The following is a 20,070-nucleotide window of genomic DNA, read 5'->3' on the forward strand; positions in this document are numbered from 1 at the left end:
AATCCTGAAAATGGGATTACAAGGCTACCAGTTGGCAAAACGTGCCCATGCAAGTGGGAAAAACGTTTTTAGAACTCGATGGAGTCTATTCTAGCCATTGTGAGAGAGAAGAAGACTATTAGAGAGCAAGGAGAGGTTGCTAATGTGATTTCCAACCACCAGAGATCAATCCTACATCATGTGACAGCAGTTTGGAGCCCTCCAAAAGCAAGTGAAACCAGCCCAAGGTCCTTCTAATGCAAATGATAGCATATATAATGGGGCAATAGTCTATCCAACGGTTCTAAGTTGTAGATGACAACTTCCATGGCTTTTTGATAGGGCAACAGCAATAAATGACTCATTTTCTTCAGTTCTTGTCTGAATTTTCTCTCCTCAACGTTCTCTCTTATCTCCCAACCTTGCTCCGAAGAGTACAGCATTGAGATCACCAAAGGCTGAGAAAATTCAGATTACTTTGCTATAAGCCCTAATCTGTAGTAGAAATTAGGATTTAGCAAGAGCCTCAATAAGTATGCTAGAAATTGCAAGCTCCAAGACTTGGATTCAACAAGGCTAAAGCTGTTTTCGGTCAAATTCAAGTGGAAGGACCAGCATATCAATGAATTTGGGACATTTTTCATCTCCATCACAGCAAATGAAGGCCAATTGACTATCCGAATCAAGAGGCAAATCAGATTGAAGACTTATTGGTCGTTTTGGACAAGAAGGAAAGTTGGAATACCGAAAGGGATTGGGAAAATCCCATTGTACATCAACTTCTTCTTCAATACCGAAAGCGGCACCAGTTTTGGGCCCAACAAGGTATTCATTGTCCAAGATTGTAAGTTAATTTGCATTTCTCAGTTTTGTAATAAATGTTGCTGTTGTAACTAAGTTGTAATGAAGGAATTACCACCTATCCATAGAACGAAGGTTGGTTTCAATCTACCTCTATCCTTATACTTTGCTTCTTCTTTATCTAACTTCTTTTAGTTAGACATCTTGGTCTTTTTCCTTTGTGGTTCTTCTTTTGAGACTTTACCAAGCATCCATAGTATATACAATAGTCAGCTTCTAAGAACACATCTTGGGCCACTTCCAAAGTATCAGGCTTTGTCATCATGACAACTCACTATACTGTCGGATGCAATCCAGAGTCACACTTTCTCATCTCGATATTGAAAGGAGCTTCATTAAGAGATGTAAATTTAAGAGAAACAACTGCAAACCTGTTTATATATGTTTCAACATTATCTCCATGGCTTTGCTTCAACTCATCCCATTTTTATTGCACATCGGCTTCAAAGGATCAAGGCAGAGACTTCTTATTAAACATCTCCTTAACTCTTTCCAAGACTTGAATTTCTTTTCCTCTTGAACCACTTTGAGCCACCAATTCAAAGCGGCATTCTTTAGATGCATTTTAACCATTCTAATCTTTTATTTTTCTATATAATCTTCACCACAAAAAGCAAAATCCATTTGTCTAGTAAAAGACATAGCTTTCTAAGAATCACTCTTACCATACAAAACATCAAACTTGACGCTCTTCTCTCTAAGCTTGAAGTCTCTTTTAGCATCGTTTTCCTTTGCTAAAGGCATCTTTGGAGATTCAACTATCATGAAAATAGCCAGTTCCTTCACTTTCTCCGTGTCTTTCTCCATGGAGGGATTCTTGGAGGCAATTTGTGTATGATGAGACTTTAAAATCATTGCTTGGGTGGATCCTCGAATGATATGTGATATGTTACCTTTCATAGACTTAGTTGCATCAACGACTTTGATACCTTTCATGCTGAGATAGGCCTTCGCAACCATAATACCATCTGTTCCAAGAGCCTTCTCGGTAAGGAAATCCTCAAAAACCTTCGCTTCAACCTATGCTTTAGCCTTTCTCTCCATCAAATCTTAAATTTTTGGATCGGCTTTCAGCTCCTTGTATCTTTATGTCTTCTCATAATCAGAGAAGCATACAAATACATAGTGTCGAGAGCCTTCCAATTTTTTAGAAAGTTGGGCTTGCAAATTGTCACCCAAAAAAGTTCTTGCAAAGAAAAAATCCTCGCTCTGATACCAATATAAGCGTGGGGAAAAATGTAAAAATGACAATACTTTGAACTTAACCAACTCAATCAATTATCACCATGAAAATCAAAAGATAGAGTGAGAGAGTCAAAGAGTGAGAGAGTGAGAGAGAAGTTGACACCACATTGAGAGTGGAACCGACCTCTCCCACTTGACAAGAATTTATTGAAACAAAACCACATGCACCAAGTGCCTGAACCACATACAAAATGATCTATTTGCTACAATTCTGAAAAATAAGGGCTTTGAAACCCTAATTTCTGCAAACTCTGAGCAACAAAATGGTTCTCTTCTTTGGTGCTTGAATTAGATCAAGCTAAGTAGAAAGTGCTTCTTGGATGAGAGAGATAGGAGAGTACAAAGCATACGACTGAAATTTCAAGATGAAAGCTTGTTTCAAATAAAGAGAGAGACCTCCCATATATAGATGTGGAGCGTGGGTACTCAAAACTAGAAAGTAGAGGCTAGAAATAACAAGTGTTTGCTAAAGATGACAAGTGTAGGAACACTTGTCTCTTTAAAATGATACATGCACTCTTCTAGATGCCACATATCACTTTTCTAACGAAAGAAGATTCCAAACCTTCCTCTCTAAAAATCTCTCAAATGGTTAAGAGTTTGAGATAGCTGCTAAAGATAAAATTGTTCCTTGCAAAATTCCGAAGCCTTTGACATAAACAAAATTTCCATTTGAGCAACTTTCAAAAATAGTGACCTCCTAAATTTTAGAAGTCCCCAAATTTAGCTTCTTGAGAGCTTCATTATACAAGTTCACCGGTTCATGGTAAGTTTCTTTGATCATGCGCATCTAGTTTCACTTTCTGAAACCACTAATTATATGGGCTTCTAGTTAATGTAACCATCTGAGTGTAAAATTCTTAGTCGTCTAAGATTTCTCATCAATCTGACTGCCTGACTAAACTTTTAATTTCTCTTGGGCATCTCGTCAATGACGACCCAAGTATAATTATAGGGCATTCTAGCCATTGGTCACCCTTAAATAGAAAGATGAATATTTAATCATATTTTGAAATACTTAAATAATACAAATCACCTTTCAAAGTACAATGAGCATCAAATTAATTTAGAATCATTGAGCCAATATGTCTTGCTGACAATTGATATACAAAAGGTTTGCTGCACTCGGCACATGCAGGTATTCCACATTTGCAACCTTCGCATGGACAAATCCTCATCGGCGATAGCTCTTCTATCCCTATTCAAGGGAGGGATAATATGCAACTTATTCTAGATGATCAAGGTGATGCTCATACTTTAGGGATGCTTTATGTGCCAGACTTGGGTTACCATTTGCCTTTAGTACACAAGATTTGTGCTCTCAACTTCTTGATTGAGTTTGACAAGGATTCCTTTCGGATTCTTAATTGTGGATCAAGACAAGTGCTAAGGTCTCCTTCTGCCTTGACCTCTCTTTTTCTTACCTCTCAAATACAATCCAAACTTTGGCATGCTCAATTTGGCCACCTAAATTATGATTACCTTCGAAAGGCGTCTAGGGGACAACTTGTTTGAGGTATGTCAGACGTTATGGTGAGCCAACAGCCATGTGTGTCTTGCATTAGTGTGCAACAACATCGTGATATCATTCCCATTAAGGCTTTGAGATAGTCTTTAGCACCCTTGGAGCTTGTATCTACAGATCTGTGTGGACTTATGAGGATGGAGTCCAAGGGAGCTTGTATTTCATGCCAATAGTGGACAATTTTAGCAAGATGACATGGGCTTATTTTCCAAAGTTGAATTCAAAGGCTTTCTTCCACTTCAAGAATTGGTTACTCTGAGGAGAATTAACTAAACCGGAAACTAAAGGCATTACAATCAGATAAGGTAGGAGAATTTGTTCTAATGAGCTTGCTAGATTTTGTGTAGATCATGGTCTTCATTAGGAGTTTACAAACACAAACACACCTCAAAAAGTGGCATATTGGAGTGGAAGAACCGAAGTGTGATTGAAATGGCTCGCACCATGATGGACCCTAGACAAACACCTTAGTGTCTTTGAGCCAAGGCTATGGCTACTGCAGTCCACATTGTTAATTGATCCCCCGCTTCGGTTGTTGTTGGTATGACGCCCTATGAGGCGTATTTTGGTCTAAGCTTGATGTTTTCTATTTCATTGTTTTTGGGTTTAACACCTATGTTCACATTCCAAAGACACACAATGATAAATTTGAAGCCAAAGAGAGGTGTTTGTGGGCTATAGCTCGCACTCCCAAGGTTATTGTTCATATGATCCTGTTAAGCAGAATGTCTACATGAGTCGCAATATTCGATTCATGAAAGCTCCAACCTCAGAGGAGGGGAGAGGAGCACCCCGTACTTGGAGATCTAGAAGATAGTTTGGCCACAGCAACAATACCTTTGGAGCCCACGCCTCCTAGAGATGCTTCATCTTTGGATGAGCATATTACTTTGCCACCAACTTTTCCAACAGCTAAGCCACCACCAATGGATATTCCAACGACTTTAGCAAATGGTGAGCACCAAGGAGCGATCCGAGCTCCTCATTGGGAACGAGACGCACTCCACAATTCAAAGATTGAGGGAGTCTCTGAGATGTGGCGACCGCAAGATGGTCCGCAGCAATCTCAAAGGAACCAGGCACATGCTACCGAGCTTGTTTGTACTAACTATTATTTGATGACCCATGCCATACAGGATAGGAAGCCCACCTCTGTGAAGAAGGCTATGAAGTAGGAGTTGAATGTTATAGAGCGGAATGGCACTTAGCATCTTGTGCCTCGGCTCGTTCATCGGAAAGTGATTGGTATGAAATGGGTCTTCAAGCCCAAATATCAAAATGATGGTACTCTGGATAAGCACAAGGTGCGGCTCATCACAAAGGACTCGCAAACGTCCAGCGGTGGATTTCCATGATATCTTTGCACCTACACCTCGGATGGCTACCATTAGGGTTGTTCATGCCTTAGCCAGTGATAGAAGATGGCCGATTTAGCACCTTGATGTGAAGTCTGCCTTCCTAAATGGTGATTTGGAGGAGGAGATCTATGTTGAGCAACCTCCTAGCTCTTCCTCATCAAATGGACAGGTGTGCAGGTTGAAGAAGGCTCAAACAAGCTCCATATGCTTGGAACGAGAAGATAGACTCATTCCGCCAAGGGAAGTTGGGGTATTGACGTTCTTCTTCCAATCCCCAGTTGTATGTCTGCACCTTAGTTGGGGGGCACACGTTGTTCATGCTTTATGTGGATGATCTTATTTTGGTAGGTAATCATGCCTAAAAGGTCAAGGAGACTAAGGCGACACTACACAAGGTGTTCGAAATGACGGACATGGGCCCTCTTCATTTCTTTTTAGGCCATGCGATTTACCAAACTCCGAGGGGGATTTTCATCTCCCAGTAGTGGTACGTGCAGAAACTTTTGGCCATGTTTGAGATGAAGCGATGTAAGACAATTTCTACTCCTATGGATCCAACTAGAAGGCAATGGTCCATGCAGATTGTCCATCCATGGATGCTATCCACTACAAATAGTTGATTGGGTCCTTGATTTGGCTTCTTAACACTCGGATTGATTTGTGCTTTCCTGTAGGTCTATTGGCAAGAATCATAAGTACATCCAACATGGTACATTGAAAAGCTGCTATGAGGATTCTGTGGTTCCTGAGGGGAACCTCCGGTATTCATTATCTAGTAGATACTCCGAATTCCCCTTTGATTCTTACATGCTCCACGAATTCAAATTGGGCTGGAGATGTTGACCATCAAAGGTCAATGATAGGATATTGTTTTACTTCAGATGCAGGTGTTATCTTATGGAGGAGCAAGCAACAGCCCAATGTTGCCCTTCTTCCACACATGCAGAGTATAGAGCAACGTTTTCTATCACATGTGAGACAATATGGCTTCAAAGGTTACTCCGAGAGCTTGCCTGTCCTCAGCCAGGTTGGATACTTCATTGCAACATTGAGAGTTGCATTGCTTTGGCACACAACCCAATGTTTCATGCTAGGTCAAAGCACATTGAGATTCAATGCCATTTCATTCGAAAGAAGATCTTGGATGAGACCATTGATGTGGTTGACTGCAAGACGAAGAATAATCTTGCAGATTTGTTTATGAAGGCGCTTCCTCAGCTTCTTCTACGAAAGCACTCCAGATCCCTGAGCCTTATGCTGCGTCCAAGATCTGAGAGGGGGTATTAGAGATTAGTTATCCCCTAGACTAGCATTTCTCAAGTTACCATTGGTGCAGTCAATTCTCTAGGAGGTACTTTCAGAGGGCATTATACGTTATTCCTATCAGTTAATGGGCATTTTCAACTAACATTGTACGAGTAGCTTGTCAGGCATGTGATGATGCCACAAGCAATTGGAGGATTGATAATTGATTATTTTATTCCTTTGCGTAGTAGCTAGCTGGTTTTGATCAAGTCGGGCCAGTTTTTTCTAGTCAATTGCAGTATTTTATTGCATTCTTTTCTCCTATTTAGGCCCAATTGGCAGCCTGCGCCACTCAATTGTTTTCCAAGTGCTGCTGGGAGAGATACCACACAAGGAGATACATCAAAGGCCCTTGGTGCTGCTGGGAGAGATACCACACAAGGAGATACATCAAAGGCCCTTGTATATCTTCCCTCTTCATTTCAACATTCATTGACTGCAAATTTCTTTGTTCTTCTATCTCTTTTCTCTCTCCCTTTCTCTCGCGCTCATTTTCTTTTTCAGTCTTGTCTATACGCTTCCGCATTCACTACACTTTGAGATAGAGTAGCAGTCAACCATCTATAGAAGCTGCTTAACAGTAGGCGACTGCAGATTTGGCAAGTGAAAGCCATTGTTAGACTCCCAAGCACTAGGTGGCAGCAACAAAGGCACTTTGGATCAAGGCAACTGTTGTTTTGATGATGGACTCTAATTTACACTAGAAATTAGTATTTTGGCATACACCTCGAGAAGTGTGCTTAGAACTTGGGGCCTAGGACTTGGTATTTAGCAATTGAAATTTGAGCATTCAGAGAATTCCAAGAGACCACCCAAGCAACATAAATTTGGGGCTGAATTTGTCTTTCAAGGAGCAAGGTGAAGACCATTCCCCAAGTAAACCAAGGGGCCAATCGGTTTGAAGGCTTAATGGTCATTTGTGATAGCAAGAAGCGTTTCGAGAGCAAAGGAGATTCAAGGAATGTCCCTATATTCCATCCAAATTGCAATACAAGATAAAGGCACACCATTTTTGGGGGCAACATGGTGTCAATTGTCCAAGGGTAAGTGGTAATGTTGCATTTTCAGTTTATGTGAATTTTATTATTATTGTAATTAGTGTAAATCAGGTCACTACCACCCTTTCCCCGCAAGAAGGCTGGTTTCAGAAGACATTCCTCTTTGTTTCCCAAGAAAAGGAAAAAAACTCTTCTTACACCTAGTATCGATCACTTTTCTAGAAAGGACATTCTTCATGGGGTAATTGTTACTAGAAAAGAGACTCTTCACTTTCGAAGTGTAGGTGGATGAAAGGCTCACAAGAGTGGACTTGGATCAAACAAATTATATGGAGGACACTCCCATCCAAGAATCAGAATAGTTGCTCAATGTGATAGGAGGTTGCACATTGATCTTATCCTAGGTACTTATGATAGAACACTAAAGACATAGGGCTCATTAGAGACAATTTGACTCTTAAGAGGTTACAATGGGATTCAAAATAGTGGCATAGAGAAACCACTTCTTCTATGTATCCACCTCAAGTAGGGTTTCACACTTGACAGCCCTAAAAAAAGCCAATGCCCTCGTTCTCGGCACTTTATGAGTGAGCGCCCACTGAGTGGTGCGCCACCCTACACAACTGAGGCCTATAAATAGGCCACCTCTCCATTCATTCTATACCACCACCCACACTCTTGTGACTCTTCTTCCATCATCAAACACCCTTCCCTTCTCTCTCCAACCTCTCCCTTGCCGCTCACACCCCTTCTCGAGGACATTGTAGTTCAAGATTTGTGGCTGCCCAGTGTCCAATCCATCTTCACCCTCTACTTCGAGCACCCTATTCCACATCATCAGGCCTTTGCAATTGGCTCCCCTACTACTTGGCATTCATCATCTCCACCAAAGGCGTCAACTTTCTCTCTCTCTCTCTCTCTCTCTCTCTCTCTCTCTCTCTCTCTCTCTCTCCAAGAATCATTAGCATTTGCGTCTGGTAGCCTAAAGACCTCCTCCACATCCAACGTCACCTTCCCCAGCTAGGCATTAGCATCTTTCTAGATGCTGTCACCGCAACACCTAGCATAAGTTTTTGCAGCCCCAAGTACCTACGTTTTTGGGTTGACAAGCCTTCGTAGGCTGCGTTTACCCTCCTAGTGGCTGCCCCTTCACTTGGAGACCTCCATCTCATCAAGCTTCAGCTCACACAGACCTCAAACATCTACGTTTGCAGCCCCGGTCCACCTCTTGGCATCCAAGGACTACGATTTGCTCCCTCAATAGCTGGTGATCATCTTCCTCACCACACATGGCATCTAAGGACTGCACTTCGCTCCCTCAATAGTTGTCCTTTACCTTCCAATAATTACTTTGATAGCTCCTTGCCCAAAGGGCTGCATTTTGCCCCCTTTATCGTGCAGATTCTCACAGGTGCTACTACCTAATTCAAACAAAACAGTGCAGTCATCTTCTGAGCTTCGGCTCCGTTGTATGAGCTTTTCTTCACATAGCATGATTTAGTGCTTCATCATCTTATTCTCTTGTGTTATTGAGCTTCGCTCCTCTCTCAGTGTTGCCGTACACACATTGTGTTTCTCCCCGCAGCCCCAACTCTCTCTCTACATCGTTGCATATTCTAACATGGTATCAAAGCACAGGAGCTCAAAGAGCTAAAGATCCTATTCCTTAGAGAAAGTAAAGACAAGTTGCGAGTTCAACATCATCTATTGATTCCCCCCTTCATTTCCGATGCATCATTAGGAGACAGAGTTACCCTTCTCTTCCTCTCCCTTCCACCCTCGCTTTTACAGGTTGACACTCCCATGCTCTAACTTCTCCATAGGCATATGTACACCACTGAGTGCTTCTCTTCCAACATCACCAGACCCCCCCATCCATGCTTGTTGGCATGGACCTTTGCTCCCTACCCCGTTGGAGCACACACATCTACCCCTGGGCCCTCGTTGTGCCACCTCTCCCTTCTAGACCACAAAGTTTATTTTGCATCGACTATCAGATTTTTATGCTCAAGGCAATAACATAACACACATCCAATGTGCACTAAGCCCTTTTGAGCCAAAGAAGGATCCACTCGTGGCTCGACCTCCTTGCGACCCCCACAATATGCTGTAGAGGTCGCTTCTACTTCTTGTAGGTTTTCAGTAATGCCACCTCGAGAACTCGCAGTTCAACAATCCGCTCCATCGAGAGTTGGTGATTGTCAACTAACTTACCCTCGACAATCTTCTCCTTTGAGACAGTGATTGTTCTCGACACCTTTCGTTACTTCAGCTCCACAATCCACTCCATTGAGAGAGAGCAATAGTAGCCCTACCTCAGCTCCGCTTAAGCCTACCCTTCCCCCCCTCCCCCCCCCCCTTAACTCCTCAAGTTCGAGAGGCCACCTCTCCGAGAGTTCTCCGATATCTTTGGCACCCCTAATACCTTCTTTGGCATGACCAGCAGCACTTCCTTCGTCATCAGATGATTCGGAGTCTATGAGCCATGATTTTTTAGATTCCCTCTCTCTCACGGAGAGGGATTCAAAGGGGCTTGTTTTTTCTACGCCTTCCGAGGGGGCTCCTACTTCTTTGGCTTCAGAGGGGACCCCTACACCTCCACCCTCAAAGGGGATCCCTCCTCATTCACCCACAATTTACTATTTGGAGATGGCTGTCTTTCAGGAGTCATTTCCCCTCTTGATACCTAGGATCTTCATGTACCACCTAGATTAGGGCCTTGGAGGTTCAACCGCCACATGGTGATGAGACCTTTGAATTCCTTCCAACATGGAGCTATAGAGCTAGTGGCGTCTCTCCCGAGGTGGAGTCAGGTTCTACAATTCATCCTTTCTATTATTCCTTACTACAAGTTACCTTTTAGGTGAAAATCTTGGATCTCCGAGATCCTCTACATCTTCGCATTACATCTCTTCACTCCTCTATCTTCATCACTTTTTGGGCCTAAAAGGGGGTGTTGAGAAACTACTTCTTCTATGTATCCACCTAAGTTAGGGTTTCACACTGAAAGCCCCAAAAAGGACCAACGCCCTCACTCTAGGCACTTTATCAGTGGGCGCCCACTCTGTGGTATACCACCCTTGACAACTGACCTATAAATAAGTTGCCTCTCCATTCATTCTATACTACCACCCACACTCTTCGTGACTCTTCTTTTGTCATCAGACACCCTTCCCTTCTCTCTCCAACCTCTCCCTTGCTACTCACACCCCTTCTAGAGAACATTGCGATTCGAGTTTCGTTGTTCCATCTTCACCCTTTGCTTCAAGCGCCCTATTCCACATCATCAAGCCTTTATGTTTCGAGCTTCCCCTACCTGGCATCATCATCTCCATCAATAGCATCAGCTCTCTCTCTCTTTAGGCGCCATCAGCATTTGCGTTTGGTAGCCTAGACATCTCCTCCACATCTAGCGTCGCCTTCCCCAGCTAAGCGTTAGCATCTTTTTGCATGGTGTCACTACCACACTTGGCATTGGTTTCTATAGTCCCAGGTACCTACGTTTTAGGATTGATAAGCCTTCACTAGCTACGTTTACCCTCCTAGTGGCTGCCCTTCGCCTGGCGACCTCCATCGCATCAGGCATCAACTCACATAGGCCTCAGGCATTAGCATTTGCAACCTTGGCTCACCTCATGGTATCCGAGAACTATGCTTCGCTCCCTCGATAGCTATCCTTCACCTTCCAATGATTACTTTAATAGCTCATTGCCCGGAGAAATACGCTTTGCTCCCTTCACTATGCAAATTCCCATAGGTGTTGCCGCCTAATTCAGACATGATAGTGTAGTCATCTTCTGAGCTTTGGTTCCACTGTATCAGCTTTTCTTCACATAGCATGATTCAATGCTCCATCATCTTGTTCTCTTGTATTTCTCAATTTCTCTTCTCTCTCAATATTTGTCATACACACTTGTGTTTCTCCCTACAAACCCTACCGTCTCTCTACATCATTGCATATTCTGACATGGTATCAAAGCATACATGTTATTCTAATAAGTGGGTCTAGAGAGATCCTTCCTGGAGTGACATTGTCGTGTGTCTTTCTTTCTTATGCAACTTGGCTAGGAAAAAGGATTAAATGGCAAGATATAAGTGACATGGATAGCTGCTCAACACTAGCACAAACAAGGCATTCCTCACATTTCTTAGCTGATTTCTAGAGGAGATTGGATGATAACCTCAAGCCTCTAATATGGCAGTATCTGCATTGCTTATAACAAGATGTAGAGCAAAGGGAGATAGAAAGGCATTGCCTACTGGATTTTCCAAAGGGCAAGAGGTTTAAATAACTACTCTTTCATGGCACAAATGGCACTCTGATAATCAAATGGCACAAATGGCACAACTTACATGGTTCACACATGAAGTTTTTTTTTTTGCAAATAAAGTGTGGCTAATTATATTACTTCAGAAAAAAACCTCGAGTACAAGCAAGTGCTCATGCTCCACAAACTAGCTAGAGCTGATCAAAGTCACAAATATATCAAGGATCAGGGCAAGAAGCAATGGAGGGAGGGGGTATCGCCATCTGGGGCTGCCTGCCTGCATCACGAAAAACAGGTCCTAGCTGCCCCAAGTGAGTATGAAATGAGATCGGAGCTCTTGCCAAGCTCGGGACTCACCCTACACATGGTCCCATCGGCCGCGAAGGGATGGATAACGAAGGTCTAGAGCTCTGCTAAAAAGGCCTGTACTGAATGTCTCTCCCCACCAAAAACCTCATGACACCACGCCTTCCAAATATGCCATCCAATAAGACTCCCTATCCCATACCTCAGAGCGGTCTATTGCGGGCTCCAGCACTTCGCGGATGGGTAGAGCCTCCAAACCGACCACTGCACACGACCCTGCCTCAATAATGAATATCGTGTCCTGCATCCCAGCCTCATACAAAAGGTGACGGCCTTGGCTGACTACCTGCCAGCAAAAAGCTCCACATGAGATACATGCAAGGTTGGGTGCTATACGGCGGAGGATGTGGCATGCTCCTCTCCACACGAGATGCGCCACTAAAGGCAGTGCTTTGGGGACTCTAGAGGCTGTTGTGTGCAGCGTTTACAACCTCCCTTCTTCTGCATCTGGGCTAACCAACTCCCCACCGCCCAACCTCCATGTGCCACCAGCCATAGGAAATACGATACCCTCCTTGGCCTCCAACTATCCCATAGGCGGAGCCAGAAGGTTCGTTCGAAAGCCTCTGTGATGCTATGCTCCGCCCAATGCCTGCTGCGCAACGGCACCAATCCATGTCCTCTTACATCAATACGTGTTTGCCAATCCTAGCTGTGTACTCCAAGAACCTCGATGGCTTCTTGGAGACCGCAATGGCCGGCTATAGCCACTCTCCCGAATCCCACTCCAGCTCATCAAGTGGCCTGCCCTCCCAAATCGAGAGGCGCCACTCTGCCAAGTGCCTGCTGCGCGACAACACCCAATCCATGTCGTTCAGCATCAATACGTCTCTCCCAATTTGGCTGTGTACTCTAGGAACCTCAGTGGCTTCTTGGCAACCGCAGTGGCTGGGCATAACCACTCTCCTGGATCCCACTCCAACTCATCAACTAGCATGCCCTCCCAAATTGAGAGGTGCCACTCCTTGAGCTCCTCCCTGAAGACATAAGGGTCCAGTCGCCATGTCTTCCCCTAAAGGCCAACCACCCAAATCCTCCTCCATGGAAGGACAACTATCCCCTCATCCTGCTGCCCTCTGTCAAGGTCCAGACAAACCCCCTCCTGTACGGTGAAGAAAGTCCCATGTGGGGCACCTCCCACTCTACCTGCCACCTGTAGGGGGATACCTGCTAGTGAAAACCTAGCGGCCCATACCGGCTCTCGTCTCAAGGGAGCAAGCCACTCTTGAGATATTGTTGTGTCTATCTCCCTTCTCCTCAACTCAACTCCTCTCTGACAACCTGATGCCCGCTGCAACACCTCCTTGTGTCATCCTGCAAACTTCCTGCCATGTCCTAATGGTACGAGCCGGGCCAACCTTCCACCCATCCCACTAGATGTGGAGGCGCTCGCCAATTTGTACCCCCTCCCAATCTCTGACCTAGGGGTTCCAGATCACCGGCTAGCGGTCTATCTCCTCATGGCAACCTTGGGGGCTCTGAATTAGGGCCTAACAGAGGCCCTGCCACACACGAAGAAACCACCAAGCCTCGATCTACACTCCTGGAGACCCTCCTGCAATAGGACTTTCCAGGTCTACCCTCCTGGTGTGAGGCTACGAATCACTAGCTTGCCCAAGACGGCCATACTCTGATACTATGGATCTATGATCCCAAGCCCTCCATCTGACTGATGCTGAATGATAGTTGCCCACGCCACCTTCGCCCAAGAATCCCTGGAGCCGTCTAACCAAGCCCAAAGGAAGTTCTACACTAGGCAACAAAGCTGTACTACAAAGGATGAGGCGAAGCACCAACACGAGACAATGTACCAAGCTGTTGCTAGGAGGACCTGGTTAACCACCAGGGCTCAGCCTTCTAGGAAAAGGCGAGCAATACTCCAATAGGTCAACTTTCTCCGAATAGAGTCAAAGACTAGAAAAACTGTTGGGCGAGAGTGATGTCGACTCCCACCTGGAACGCTAGGTAACGGACGGTCTACCCTCTGCACACCCATCTAAATCCCATGTGAACGCCCCACTCTGTGCTAGAGTCCGATTCTGTAAGGAAACCAAACAACTTTCGCTATTTGATTTTCGCTCCCGTTGCCGTACAGAGCACCTAGAGAGCCAATCTCTCTCTCTCCAACATCAACTCATCGTCCTCTACGTAGAGTGATGCATCATCTGCATTCTCTAAGTCTAACAGCTCCGTCTCCTCTCATTGGAAGTCAGAGGCCGCGTAACCCGCTCACACGTGACCTGACGAAGTGAAACATCGCCTCTGCAAAGGGTAAGAACAAGTACGGGGCCAAGGGACAGCCCTACCGGACCGATCTCTCCAGTCGAAACTCCTCCCCTCACTTGCCACCTATGAGAACCTTGCTGGTGGCCGATTTGTAAAGTGCTGAGACCCCACGGATCCATGCCTAGGGGAAGCCCAACCTCACCATAGTGCCCTCTAAGAAGTCCCAGTCCACCCTGTCATAGGCTTTCTCAAAATCTAGGAGTAGTACAGTCAGACCCAGACCACTATGTTGGGCCCACTTTGCCATCTCAAAGAAGGTGAAGACAATGTTAAGGATGCTCCTATCGTGGACAAAGCCTGTCTGTGTGTCATGAATGATGTCTAGATGCATAGGGCAGAGTCATCTACCAATCATCTTTGCCAGTGCCCTATAGGACACTAACAACAAGGTAATCGGTCTCCACTAGGATAGCTCCAACTAGTCTCCCCCTTTCGAGGGGAGACTGATAAGACCTGCCAAAGGACTCCCTCACATCTGTCCAGAAGTGAAAATCTCCTGGAGGGCCAGCAGTAAGGGGCCCTTCACCACCTCCCAGTAGGTAGTAAAGAAATCCTTAGAGAGGCCATCCTCTCCCTGGCATTTCTGCCCGTCCATTGTGTATGGAAAGCCTCCTTTAGTTCCTTCTCTGTGAAGGGCGCTAAGAGACAGTGTCCCATCTCCTCCATGACGAGGGACGCGATGTGATCCCAAACCTGCAGTCTACATCGTTGTCCTCTAAATAAGTTGTCTCCTGCTGGAAAAGGCGCCTGTAATAGTCAGTGGCAATCTCCACCACCTCGTCTGGGCTAGAACAAGTCCTCCCATACTATTCTCGAAGACTGTGTATGTGCTCTCCTAAGGTGAGGGGCTGGTGCACCTGGGAAAATTCCCTACACATCATATCTCCTTTATGCACCCAGAAGGCTGTTGAGGTACGGAATGAGAACTCTGAGCGCATGTCGTCTACACCGGCAATGGCTGCTCCTACGCGCAACTTCTATGCATGGAAGATGGGATCCCCTAGTGTCTCCTGTAGTAATCTCTGCATGGCTGCTAGGTCCCGCCGGAGTGGTCTCTCCTTGTCCCAGCTTTGCTGCCTAGCCTATAAAGCTGCCTCCTAGCAAATACTGCTCGGCTCGGCTAGGACCTCTGCAACTTCCTATGTGATCCGGTCCCTCCTGCCCCACTCCCTAGTCTAGGGCAAATGACAAGGGGTCAAGTGTCAAGAAAACAGGGCAATGATCGGCCAATGTGGTGCCCGCCAACTGCCCTACTTGGCTGCCACGAGAGCATCTCAACTCTCCCACATAGAACCTGTCCAACCACTCCAGCAAGACTCCACCTAGCTGCCTATATCCCCAAGAGAAGTCCAACAACCTCTCCCTCCTGTAGAAAGCTAGGTCTCTCCAAGCATCGCGTACTCCTACTGCCAGTAGAAAGACCTCCCATGCCTCTTGCTCCTCCCCAACCATGCCCTGGTAGTTTCTACCTCTACCCTACTGGTCCTCTATGGCCTCCAAGTTGTTGAAGTCTCCTCCAACGATCGAAAAGTCCACCTCTCCGAGTCCTACTACGATCTCCACCCAAAACCTACTGCGTGCCCTAACCTCAGTAGGGGCATAGACATTGAGGATTCCCCAAGGCACAAGTCCTCAATATCCAATCTGATCCATAGAACCCTCCTTGCCACGATCGTCCCGTGGTCTCGTACACAAGCGCTGAGGCTCGGGCCAATAGAGGTGCATACACCTCCACTCCTGCCGTGGGCACTAATGACGTGCTCCTAATGTGTGAGCTGCCCGTCGGGAGTACTACCTTCCCTACCCGTTGGGCCTGGGCGGGAGTGAGCTTGTGCTCTTGTACAAGCAAGATGTCAATTCGTTTGACAAGGGCAGGCTACAACTCTTGCTAAACAATCAACTTTCTGGAACCACATGCTCCACTATAGTGGAGGCCATTCACATTCCAGGATGCAAGATGTAAACTCATGGGGATACCTGTGAGTAACTGAACAAACATATGTTCAGTGTGGAAGTTGCTGACGAGAAAGAGGAGCTATAAGGCATGCTGATACGCTTCACTGCTGGCCTTGATGGTGAGCTCCATTCCCCCATGGTAGCCCTCGGGCGGACCATGGGGGTAATGGATGCGCTTGGTGGTACCGCCAGGGCATCCATCAGCCAAGGTGAGAAGCAAGACTCTATGCACTGGTAGAAACGGGCCACCTATGCCAAGGGCCACTCGATCACATCCATCGGGGCTCTCCACTGCGGAGGAGCTCGAAAATTAATGCTTACATGTGGAACCTTAGTCCCAGCCCATCAGTTAATGTCCATCATGCAACCTGGCCACTACTTGGAGAAAAGTGTCAGTCCACCTTCTCCCATCCACTCGGAGATGTGATCTACCACCTAGCTCTTCACCTTCTCCTCTATCTAGGTCGACGTCCAATCTCCTGTGTGAGACATCTGAAGAAAAAAAGCAGTGTGATCAATCCGGTGGTGCCAGTAGATGGACCTTGCCACTCCTTGACTTGCGTACCACGAAGATTCCCATCTCCAAGGGTAGTGGGAACTCTCCATGCTCCGCAACTCTCAGATAAGACCACGGCCCACTCCTAAAGAACTATGGTAGCAACTCTGTCTGTCTTGGGAAAGTGTGACAGGGGGCATGGATGGAAGAGTTGGTGGCTGTGTGGGTGGCTGTGTGGAGGGGGGGGGGGGGGGGGGGGGGGGGAGGGGGGGCACTAGACTACCGGTGAGTGGAGGATGTTAGTGTATGGGGCTTCTCGCCTCCTGTGGGGGGGGGGGGTGGGGGGGGGGGGGGGGGGGGGGGGGGGGGGGGGTTGTTGCCTGTGCTGGGTGGGAATCACGGGTACTGGTCGACGAGAGGGATGGTGGAGAGGGGGAGGATCGAAGGGTGGGCCCTCGGGTGAGGTCGCCCATGACACCTCTATGGGGGGTGGATGTATAGGCATGTGGTCCTACCGAGTGGAGCGAGGAGGGGGGGGCCACGTGGTGTTCTACTAGGGGGGTGACGCTCGGCCTCCTGCTCCCTGCTGTCGTGGCTGTGTCTAAGGGGCTGGCTGCGGCCCCCCCTGCCGTCTCCCTCTCTGTCGTCTTTAGACCTGTGTGAAGCTGTCCGTGTCTACCTGTGGGCTTGTCGACGAAGCTGCCTTGGCTCCAAACTTCATGCACTCTGCTATCACATGCCCAAAGTCATGGCAACGCAGGCCCTGTTGGGCTGCCCTGTCACAATAACCTGCTGCCTAAAGGAGTATGCGCCTGCCTCAATCTCTAGAAACTGTGATATGTTCTGTCTTTTTCACTGCCAGCCGTACCTTTGGGACTCCTACAGGGCTGTTACTACGTCCACAAAAGAGGTGGGAAGGATAGTGCCGAAGAGCCATTCAAAGTCTTCCACAAGCTAACGATACTCTATCCCCAGTCCGGGGAAGGGTAGGGTGACCGGATGTCTAAGGAAACTATTGTGGAGCGCAAATGCCTCCAATGTGAAACCACTGTACCAAGGAACCATGTAAATGACCCCCTTCGTGGAGACATAGGGTGAACTGGCCACTAACTCCCGGACCGCGTCTGCCAAGGTGAGTTGTACCATGAAGATCCCTTGCCCCATGAGAATCGCCTCCACGATCTACGCCATGCCGATGCACAGCGTGGAACGAAGCCAGTCCCGAAGCTGAGCCCTGGACAAGGAGTGTCCTACCACCTGGGGGCGCGGGGGGGGGGGGGGGGGGGGGGGGGGGGGGGGGGGTGGGATTTGGGGTGGGTGGGGAGGAGAACAGGGCACAGCATGGTGGTGAGCAGGGGGTGGGGAAGCGTAGTGCCAAAAACGGGGGAGGGCAGCGCAATGGCGGGCAACAGGCGAGAGAGAGGGGGGGGGGGCACGACGCCAATCAGCGGGGGGGAGTTCGACGCGTTGCGATGGCAGGGGCGAGGGCAGCGACATGTCGGTAGGGAGCCGTCAAGGTTGCAGAAGCATACTTAACACCCCACAGATGAAGGTTCAACCTATGGATATCAAGATACTCAAGGCACTTTTCTAGTCTTTCAGCATCACACTTGACTTTCCTTAAAATGTGTGGACTATAAGGCCCAATCACAGATGGGAGTTGATCATAAAATTATAGCTTGGTAGATTGGGACAGCAAGATGCAACCATCCTATCAAGTTGCGGGGTAAGATGGAGAAAATTGCAAGGTGATTATGAGCATATGCAGAGGCGAGATGCATTTCTTGCTATTTGGGATTCAGATGGGCACTTTCCTCCACTTGGAATCTCACATCATCTAGCATTACTAACCACCAGACTGCTGTTATACAGCCCATGATATGCCCCACTAGGATCCAACCTACACACCAAATACAACACAAGCCATATCCACAAATATAAAGAGCTGGACATCCAACTCACCTCCATCCAGAGCCAAACAAGCTCACCCCCAAGCTTGGGAACTAGCAACACTTCAAGTAACAACCACATCCCAAGGGTTGGCATCCTATACCACCAACCCATACCTTCCCGGTGTACAAATGCATTGGCCAACAGGCTAGAATCCAAGAGTGGTGATCACACAATGAATGTGCTCAATAGGGCCTGGAGTCCTATAAATAGGACTGGATTTCACTAACCCCAGAGTGTCCTTAGTGCAATCATACTAAATCATTTCATGACCATTGTGAACAATGCTACTAGCATGTCCAAGGGTATTACACTTTCCATCCACTTTTTCTATAGAATCTCTTCAAATTTTCTCATTTTCTTTCCCTTCATTTCCAGCATCCTTATTGCTTAATATTTCTTCTTTTTATGATTCGGGGAGAGTGGCGATCACACAATGAATGTGCAATAGGGCCTTGAGTCCTATAAATAGGACTCGGCTGCCCTAACCCCGAAGTGTCCTTAGTGCATTCACACTAATTCACTTCATGACCACTATGACCAATGCTACTAGCACCTATTTGGATATCCAAGGATATAACAGCCCTTGTATTAAACACTCTCCTGCTGGCCACCAACTCCAAGACGTTCTCTTTTGCATGGTCATTGTTGTCATTTATGAGGCTTGTATTCTACTTTAACCTCCATTTATTGGCCTGGGACTGGAAAGGTTATTGATAGAGTTCTGTTTCTTCTCTTTAAATCAAAACCTTTTCAGCACAGAACAGGATTGCAAAACAACAGAAATCACCAAGTCCTGTAATAGCAGCAATTTTGAATATAGAGATTACGTGTTTACCATTCTACGTGAAAATTTCAGGCAAGCATAAAGAATGGAAAGGGCCATTGCCTGCTCTTTCAGATAAAATTCAAGTCTCAAAGATAGAAGAGCCCACAAATATATTTAGTTCCCCACCACTGTCTCATATCTGCCTCCCTTGAGGAAACTTTATGTCCTTTATTATAGGACTACATGGATATGAGAAAAAACGTTACCATCGCTTATAGCAGCAAAGTCCAGTATCATTTTTCAGGAGACTACTTTGCCAAATATAGACATCATGCTTCCTTTTCAACTTAGACGAAATTTTGGGCTCTTAAAACATTTGGACAGCAAGAAATCAGCTCATTTTCCACTCCCACTGCTTTAAATGGACAGGTGACCCTATGCACTATGCATATAACACAACACATCTAGGTCACACCCTTTGTCAACTTGAGAACTTAAAGGACACCCACATTATTTTGTCTTTCAAACTTCTCATAGCAATAGTGTTGACCAAGTTATAACAGTTGACTGTTATTTAACGCATGAAAAATGCTATTAACAAAACAAATCAAAGATACAGTTTGAGTGATTTTTCACTAACCTGAGCAAGATCACCAGCAGCATAGTCTCGCACCAGCACGTGAGCATTTGGCTGCCGAAGTATCGATC

The 20,070-nt window shown here is 46.3% G+C and overlaps 1 protein-coding gene across 10 annotated transcripts in view; it reads right to left on the reverse strand.

Moving 5' to 3' along the window:
* LOC148040071 (tRNA N(3)-methylcytidine methyltransferase trm141-like) overlaps positions 1-20,070 on the reverse strand; it is an 85,902-nt gene that overhangs the window by 41,681 nt on the left and 24,151 nt on the right. For all 10 annotated transcript variants that reach the window (XM_087696575.1, XM_087696574.1, XM_087696573.1 and 7 more), the window contains one exon: positions 20,003-20,053. In XM_087696575.1, coding sequence (XP_087552701.1) covers positions 20,003-20,053 — 51 coding nt within the window. The remainder of the gene's footprint in view (positions 1-20,002; positions 20,054-20,070) is intronic.

Source organism: Lygodium microphyllum, chromosome 2 (genome assembly GCF_053477565.2).
Source record: "Lygodium microphyllum isolate KBCC chromosome 2, Lygodium_microphyllum_v1.1.10, whole genome shotgun sequence".
NCBI classification, from domain to species: domain Eukaryota; kingdom Viridiplantae; phylum Streptophyta; class Polypodiopsida; order Schizaeales; family Lygodiaceae; genus Lygodium; species Lygodium microphyllum.